Genomic DNA, 8,949 nt, shown 5'->3' on the forward strand with positions numbered 1-8,949 from the left:
CAACCAGAGGATTTAGGTTTAAGGGCTTTTCTGAAGGGTCAAAAGATTCTACTCACATGGAACCAGAGGGGAGGTCCACATCACGTTTCCACACAGAGTTGGTGGGTGTAAATGTAGAAGGGCCGAGCTGCCGGCAGGAGCATGTTAGTTAGTATGGGCTGGGATATCACAACTTTAAGAGATTACCACTTGGACAGTGGTACTGGATAAGGACAGGTTTTGGAGGGACTCTTTATTGGCCAAACGCGGGCAGGTGGGATGTGTATATGGGGGCTGTTCTTGTTGGGAACCATGTGGGCGAGTTGGGCTGATTCTACAGGAGGTAGTGCTGAGTGTCCGTTCAGGCCGCTCTATGGAGAGAGACCTAGTGACGAGGGATAATAGAGGGCATGTCAACCAGTGTGGACAGCGGCGAAAGCGTGAAGGAACTTCGTCGCGGAGCCGTTTAGTTGTGGCAAACGCAGGGACTCCGTAAGTAATGGCCTGTTAAAAAAAATCCGCCGCACTGCATCACTGCGACTCGAGTCTTTAAAACATAGAAAATAGGTACAGGTAGAGACCAATTCGGCCCTTCGAGCCGCACCGCCATTCATATGAACGGCTGGGAAGCCAACTCAGTATCCTGCTACCTGCCTATCGTGAACCCCCTGAAGCCACAAAGCAAAACTGAAACAGTTGGTGGTGTTGATTTGGAGAGAAGGCTTGTCTCAAAAGCCATGGGATGTGATCTCGGTCCGGAAAGATTCCCCCTATCGATGTTTGACCCTTTTCTGGACCGTAGATACTCATAGTGCTGCCTGTAACTAAGCGTAAGTTTCTTCAGGCAATCTTCTAAATTCTAGCGAGTACAAACGAGAGCCATCGGTGAATAAGACGTGATAGGGAATTGAAAAGGGCTCTGTCCCACCAGATACAGATGACGACTCCATGCGGCCTAAAGGCGCGACCTAAAAAGTTGGTCGCTGAGAACTGCGTAAATCCTCACGGGGCCGGTACTCCACTTCGATCGACCGAAGCCGAATGGAGTTTTCAGCGGATGGCTGATGACGGACAACGCAAGGGTGGCGTCCGAAAAACTGACCCGTGTTAAACAATTACGTAAACCGGCAACGGCCGTGCGGTCACCCGTGCATACAACTCCGACGTCCTTACGAGGAAGATGTCGGGAACATAGAACTAGTGCAGGAGTACCGGCCCCAAGGCATACAGTTTGGTCGGTTCGGCATCTAACGCTGTGGAAGAAAGGCATTCTTGCACATAGAGGGAAAAGGAAAAGTACAGATAAGGGTTCACTTGCAGGAATGATGGACCTGGGGATTGGTCTAGAAGTGGCCTATGCAGATTATTACCCTGCAGCAAAGTTGGACTCTGGAATTTATGTGCAGGAATTAGGGGATTATTACCTGACTGGGGCCGAGTACGAAAAGGGGAATGCAACGAGACTGGGTGTCATGGTAAGTCATTTTAGGCATTAGGTGCAGCAGGCCGTGAAGCCAAGAAAGCAAAGGTTTTAGCCCATAGCAAAAGGATTTTATAGGAACAGGGAGGTTCTCGCAGTTGAACAATTTCGCCCGAGACACCTATTGCATACAGTTTTCGATCTGACGAAAAGGGATTATACTCTAGAGGAGTACAAGAAGGTTCACCAGACTGAGTCCTTCAGGATTCAATAGAAGAAAGACTGGAAGACTCGGCTTGTAACTCACCTAGAATTGCGAAGATTGAGTGGGGGGATCCTTATAGAAAACTTACAAAATTCTTAAGGGGTTGGAAAGGCTAGATGCAGGAAGATTGTACCCAATGTTGGGGAAGTTCAGAACAAAGGGTCACAATTTAAGGATAAGGGGGAAATCGTTTAGGAACGAGATGAGAGAAAAACATTTTATACACAGAGAGTGGTGAATCTCTGGAATTCTCTGCCACAGAGGGTAGTTGAGGCCAGTTCATTGGCTATATTTAAGAGGGAGTCAGATGTGGCCCTTGTGGCTAAAGGGATCAAAGGGTATGGAGAGAAGGCTGAGGATACTGAGTTGGATGATCAGCCATGATCATATTGAATGGCAGTGCAGGCCGAAGGGCCGAATGGCCTACTGCTGCACCTATTTTCTATGTTTCTATGTTTCTATGTGTAGACTACTTCCAGATGGGATGAAAATCCACAAATCGGAGATGCAAAGGGACTTGGGAGAGCTGGTGCAGGATTCCCAAAATGTTACTCTGGAAGTCGAATCTGTAATCAAGAAAGCCAAAGTCAATGCATGCGTTTCTATATTTCCAGAGGACTTTTGTACAAAAACATGGATGTACCACTGAAGCTTCCACAAGGCACTGGTCAGGCCACATATGGAATATTGTGAGCAGTTCTGGGCCCCGTATCCGAGGGAGGATGTTCCGGCTCTGGAGAGACAGGGTCCAGAGGAGATTTTACAAGAACAGATCCCAGGAACGAGTGGATTAACTAACGTACGATGAGCGTTTGTTGGGCGCTGGGCCTGTACTCGCTGGAGTTTAGAAGAACGAGTGGGAGGGGAACCTCATTGAAACTTTCTGAATAATGAACAGCCCGGGATGTGGAGAGGATGTTTCCACTAGTGGGAGAGTCTAGGACCAGAGGGCACAGCCTCAGAATTGAAGGACATTGAAGGAAGGAGATGAGGAGGAATTTATTTAGCCAGAGGGTGGTGAATCTGTGGGAATCGCCGCCACAGAGGGCTGTGGAGGCCACAAGTCAGTGGACAAATATAAGGCAGAGATAGATAGATTGTTGATTAGTGCGTGTGTCGAGGGTTATGGGGAGAAGGCAGGAGAATGGGGTTGGGGGGGTGGAGAGATAGATCAGCCATGATTGAATGGCAGAGTGGACTTGATGGGCCGAATGGCCTATTCTTAGCCTGTCACATAACTTGACACGTGACAGAGAGAGAACATGGCTCATGGAACACGCAACATGGAACACGCAACATGGAACACGTAACATGGAACACGCAACTCACAGAGTGGAACAGGGGAATACGGAAATCACTCCCAAGGGGAAAGGAGAACCATCCCCTACGGGGAAGTTCCCTCCCAGCGGCCAGAGGGAGGGGGGAGGCAGAGAGAGAAAGAGGGGGTGAGGGAGACCACAGCGTTCAACCCTCCATCGGAGCAAAAAGCGGAGGAAAGGGGAGAGGGGGGGGAGAGAGGGGGGTTTAGTCCCTGGTTATTGGGGATGTCCCCGACCCCCCCACCCCCCCCCTCTCTCCCCCCCCTCTCCCTCTCCATCAGACCCTCGATCAGGTCGGATTAGGTGCGGCAGCAGGAGAATGCGGTCTGGCTGAAAAAGTCAACCCAGGGTGGAGAAGACCGGGTTCCCTGGGGGGGAGGTGGAGAGAAGGAGGGGGGGTCAGGGGAGTCAGCAAAACTTAAGATCCCCTCCCCCCACTCTACAGGGGGAAACACCCAAAACCCTCTAACACCCGACCGGGAGGAGGGGACAGGAAACCCAAACCCTCACAGGGGGGAGAGAGGACCCTAACGCAAGCGGAATAGATTAGACGGATAGGGATCTCCCTAGGGACGTGGAGAAATGAAAGGGGGGAGATAGAGGCTCTCTAGTTACGATCCCCCCCCCCGCCTCTGAAGGAGGGGGGGGAACTAATCCCGCCCCCCCCTCTATTCTTTAGAGGATCATCCTCCCCTCTCTCCATAGATCTCTCTCTCTCATCTCTGAGGAAGAGGGTTCCTTCTCTCTCTCCTCTTTCTATCCTCTCTCTCCCTCTCTCTCCTCTCCCCTCACCTCTCTCCCCCCCCCCTCTTCCCCCCCCCGCTTCTCCTCTCCTCCTCTCCTCTCCCCCCCCCCCTCCCCCCCCCCCCCCTCCCCCCCCCCCCCCCCCCCCCCCCCCCCCCCCCCCTCCGTTCACTCACCCAGTGAATCTGTCGCTCTGATATCGGCGCCGGGCAGCGGGACCACCACCCCGGACAATCTCCTCGTTCGGGGGGGTGCAGGCGGCAAACGACAGGACGTGTTCCCCTGGGGGTGGGGGGAGAGACGGGACAGTGTGGGTCTCCCCTTCTGTCACTCACCTCCTCCCTCCTCACCCTCCCTCTCTCCCCTCATTCACTCTCTCTCCCTCTCTCTCCCCCTACCTTTCCTCCCCGCTCCCCCTCTCTCCTGCCCCCTCTCTTCCTCTCCATCCCCCACTGTCTCTACATCCACTGTCTCTCCACTGTCTCTATCTCCACTGTCTCTCTCCCCTCTGTTTCTATCATCGGCTCTGACCTTCCTTCCATCGAGGGGATTTATCACAGTCGCTGCCTCAAAAAGGCTGACAGTATCATCAAAGACCCACACCATCCTGGCCACACACTCATCTCCCTGCTACCTTCAGGTAGAAGGTACAGGAGCCTGAAGACTGCAACAACCAGGTTCAGGAATAGCTACTTCCCCACAGCCATCAGGCTATTAAACCTGGCTCAGACCAAACTCTGATTATTAATAACCACTTTCTGTTATTTGCACTTTACCAGTTTATTTATTCATGTGTGTATATATTTATATCATGGTATATGGACACACTGATCTGTTCTGTAGTAAATGCTTACTATTTTCTGTGTGCTGAAGCAAAGCAAGAATTTCATTGTCCTATACAGGGACACATGACAATAAACTCACTTGAACTATCTCCACTGACTCTATCCCCACTGTCTCTATCTCCACTGTCTCTATTCCCACTGTATCTCCACTGTCTCTATCCCCACTGTATTCCCACTGTCTCTATCCCCACTGTATTCCCACTGTCTCTATCCCCACTGTATTCCCACTGTCTCTATCCCCACTGTCTCTATCCCCACTGTCTCTATCCCCACTGTCTCTCCCCATTCCCCACTGTATCTCCACTGTCTCTATCTCCACTGTCTCTATCTCCACTGTATTCCCACTGTCTCTATCCCCACTGTATTTCCACTGTCTCTATTTCCACTGTCTCTACATCCACTGTCTCACCACAGTAGACCAGGGCCCCAGTGGGGGTTCCGCTCTGGGCGTGGGGTCCGCGGGTGAACAAGTCGCCCGTTGCTCGGGGGGTCTGGACGTCTCCCCCTCGCGCCACCAGCTCTCGGACCAATCGCACATCTTGGTTGACCACCGCCATGTGGAGGGCCGTCTCCCCTGGGGGTCACAGGTCACGCATAGGTCAGAAGTCACGCTGCCGTCAGCGAGGGTCAGAGGTCACGCAGAGGTCAGAGATCACAGTGGGGTCAGAGGTTACGCAGCACCACGAGGGTCAGTGAGAGGAGGGTTCAGGGAGCTGTCAGCTGGAGGTCAGAGGTCATGGAGTGGTCAGTGAGGGTCAGAGATCACAGAGGTCAGCGAGGGTCAGACGTCACAGAGCATTCAGTGGTCTCAGAGGTCAGTGAGGGGAGGGTCAGGGAGCCATCAGCTGGGGTCAGAGGTCAGCGAGCGCGAGAGGCCACTATGGGGTCAATGGGGAGAGAGAGAGAGAGAGAGAGAGAGAGAGAGAGAGAGAGAGAGAGCGAGAGAGAGAGAGAGAGAGAGAGAGAGAGAGAGATAGAGAGAGAGAGAGAGAGGGAGAGAGAGAGATGTTTGCCGTTATCGTAGGTACAGAGAGACAGAGAGTGGTATATATTACAAATGGCACAATGAAGTGTCCAAGTTATACAGTGGCTTGCAAAAGTTTTCATACCGCTTGAACGTTTCCACATTTTGTCACGTTACAACCACAAATGTAAATGTATTTTATTGGGATTTTATGTGATAGACCAACACAAAGTGGTGCATAATTGTGAAGTGGAAGGAAAATGATACATTGTTTTCAAATTTTTTTTACAAATAAAAAACTGAAAAGTGTGGCGTGCAAAAGTGAAAAAAAAAGAGAGAGGTGGGGAGGCGGAGCGAGAGAGTGAAGGGGGGGGGGGGGGGGGGGGGTCGGGGGGAGTCAGCACCTCTGTAAAGTTCGTTCAGGACAGGTTCGTTCACCAGCTCCGGCATCGCGTCCAGAAGAATAACGACAGCATCAAGGTTGCCGTAGAGAGCGGCAACGTGGAGAACTGTCTCCCCCAGAGCCCCTGCGAGAGAGAGAGGGGGGAGAGAGAGAGATGGGAGACGGAGAGAGGGGGAGAGAGAGGTCAGTACTCACGGAGAGAGAGGGAGAGAGAGGTCAGCACTCACGGAGAGAGAGGGAGAGAGAGGTCAGCACTCACGGAGCGAGAGGGGGAGGGAGAGGTGAGCAGGGGAGATAGAGAGGGGGAGAGAGAGAGGGGGAAGAGAGAGGGGGAGAGAGTGAGAGGGGGAGAGAGACTGAGGCGTGAATGAGGGGGAGAGAGATGGAGAGGGGAGAGAGAGGGGGGGGGGGGGGTAATGAGAAGGACACTATCAGGAACCAATTCTCTATGGGGAATGCCACCATCTTTAGAGGAGAAGGGGAGGGGGGGAGAGAGGAGGAGGAATAGAGGGGAGAGGGGCTGGCAGTTTAGGGGAGGGGAGAGATCTCCTCCCCCCACTCTACCCCGTCCCTTCCCCAAGCCCCAGAGGAGAGGGAGTGGCAGGAGGGAGAGGAGAGGACGCGCGCCCCCTCCCCCCCCCGGAGAGGGCGCCCCCCCCCCCCCCCCCCCCCCCTGGAGCCAGGGGAGAGAGAGGAGAGGGAAAGGGTCCCCCCATCCCCTCTCTCCCGAGGGGGAGGTACCCCGTCCCCCTCCCCTGTGTTACCCCGTCCCACTGATCCCGTTTACTATACGCACCCCCTCCCCCATCGCCCAAAATCCTGTCACCATCACCATGTCCCCCCCTCCCTCCACTGTTACCTCTCTCCCCCCTCTCGCTCCCCCCCCCCCCCCCCCCCTCTCTCTCCCTCTCCACAACCTCGTTGAGTTGCATCCACGGAGCCGCTGGCCAATAGTTTTACACATCGCTCCCGTGTCGTTCTCTGCAGCGGCGAAAAATAGAGGGATTCTCCTGATCCTGAAAAACAGGAGAGGAGATAGTGAGAGGGAGAGAGAGGAGGGGGGGGGGGGGGGGGGGGGAGGGAGAGGAGGGGGGAAGGGAGGAGAGAAGAGAGAGAAAGGGAGGGGAGAGGGGGGTGAGAGGGAGAGGGAGAGAGGAGGGGAGAGGAGTGGGAGAGAGAGGGGGGGAGACGGAGGGGGGGGGGGGGAGAGAGAGAGAGAGAGAGAGAGAGAGAGAGAGAGAGAGAGAGAAAGAGAGAGGGCTGGGGAGAGAGGGGGAGAGAGGGAAGGAAGGTGAGAGGAAGAGAGGAGAGAGCTAGTGGAGAAAAGGGTGGAGAGAGAGGGGGAGTGCGGAGAGACGGATAGAGAGAGGACGAGAGAGGGAGGAGGAGGGGGAGAGGGAGAGAGAGGGAGGGGAGGGGGAGAGAGGGGAGGGGAAAGAGAGGGAGAGGGAGAGGAGAGAGAGGAGAGGGAGAGGGAGGGGGAGGGGGGAGGAGAGAGAAATCCGTCAGTACCTTCCCCTCCTCCCTCCCCCCTCCCATCTCTGCCCCACTCACCGCTGCCGCTGGACAAGGTGCAAGTCTCCCCCTCCCATCTCTTCTCTCTGCGGTTTCAACCGCTCCAGGAACCGGTCGCAATAACTGGCGAGCGTCGCCGCCCCGGGCCTCGTCTCCCCCACCGACATCGCCGGCCGCTCCCTCCCTCCCCTCCTCCGCTCCCTCTCTATCTCCCCTTCTCCCTCTCTCTCCCGCACCCCCCTCTCTCTCCCTCCCTCTCACTCTCTCTCCCTTCTCTTTCCCTCTCTCCCCGTCCCCCCTCTCTCTCTCTCTCTCTCCCCCTCTCTCTCTCTCTCTATCTCTCTCCCCTCCCGTCCTCTCTCCCTCTCCCCCTCCCTCTCTCTCTCTCCCCCATCTCCCTTCGCCCCCCCCCCCTCTCACCTCCTCTCTCTCCTCCTCTCTCTCCCCCTCTCCCACATTCCCTCTCTCCTTCTCTCCCTCTCCCGCTCTCCCTCGATCCTGGCACGACCGGGTTTTGTGGAAAGTCTTATTTCCGGATTGATGGGGATTCCCCCCACCCCCCAAGTCACTGGAAGATTCTGAAGTTTCTAAAAAAACTTTCTCCAAGTCGTGTAAACTTTCGCCAACTTTCCTCAAGTCTTTCAAAAACTTTCCCAAGTTGATCCCGCGTTGTCCAAGTCTTTCAAGAACTTTTCCCAAATTGTTCTCAAGTCTTTGAAAATTTCAAAATTTCCACAAGTTTCAAGACTTTCGCCCTGGATGTTCAAATCCTTCCCGGGATTTTTCACAACCTTGTCCTGGTTTGATTTCCCCCCGCAAAGTTGTTTACAAGTTTTTCTGGGCAATTCCCAGATTTTGAAAGGGGCCCAATAAGGGATTTCTCCAAGTTTTTGACCCAAGTGTGTCACCCTATCCAAGTTTCCCCGAGTTGTCTGAAACTTTTCCCAGTTCTTCAAAACATTCTCGACGTTTTCTCCAGAGTTGTCTGAAACTTTCTCCGAGATTTCTTCAGAGGTTTTGAAGAACCTCTCCGGGTTTTTGAAGAACTTCTCTGGGGGTTTGAAGGATTTTCCACCCAGGGATTCCTCCAGCTTCCAGCCCGTCGCTGCCCCTCCGTCCCTCCACTGCTGGCGGTCAGTGTGTGGACTTCAGGCCGCCCAGCCGCCACTATATATGGGTGGAGAATGCAGGTACCTGCGTCTGTGAGGATTGCGGTCATGGGAGACTGATTTACTCCCCTCTACCTCTCTCTCTGCGGTCAGGAATGTTGCCCCCAGGTAGATTGAAGCCACTCCCTGCCGCCGGACAAAACCGGCCCGTCCGCTCCACTGTGGGAAGGAGAGAAACTCACCTAAGGGGGAGGGAGGGAGAGTGGGGGGGAGAGAGAGAGAGAGAGAGAGAGAGGGGAGGAGAGAGAGAGGGGGGGGGGGGGGGGGGGAGAGGGGGTTCACGGGGACTTTGGAGGTATTCCGTGGGCGCTGGTCACCGCGTGGGG

General features: G+C 54.5%; 1 protein-coding gene across 1 annotated transcript in view; it reads right to left on the bottom strand.

Annotated features, from left to right (window-relative positions):
• The window catches only part of LOC129709008 (transient receptor potential cation channel subfamily V member 6-like), a gene marked incomplete at its 3' end in the record, with an annotated part of 21,106 nt that extends 12,433 nt beyond the window's left edge, over positions 1 to 8,673 (bottom strand). The window contains 5 exon segments of the mRNA XM_055655136.1: positions 3,904 to 4,009; positions 4,982 to 5,146; positions 5,941 to 6,063; positions 6,857 to 6,955; positions 8,649 to 8,673. Of these exon segments, the coding sequence (XP_055511111.1) occupies positions 3,904 to 4,009; positions 4,982 to 5,146; positions 5,941 to 6,063; positions 6,857 to 6,955; positions 8,649 to 8,673 (518 nt within the window).
• Between the last annotated feature and the right edge of the window lie 276 nt (positions 8,674 to 8,949).

The sequence above is a fragment of the Leucoraja erinacea genome, chromosome 24, assembly GCF_028641065.1.
Source record: "Leucoraja erinacea ecotype New England chromosome 24, Leri_hhj_1, whole genome shotgun sequence".
Classification (NCBI taxonomy): Eukaryota; Metazoa; Chordata; class Chondrichthyes; order Rajiformes; family Rajidae; genus Leucoraja; species Leucoraja erinaceus.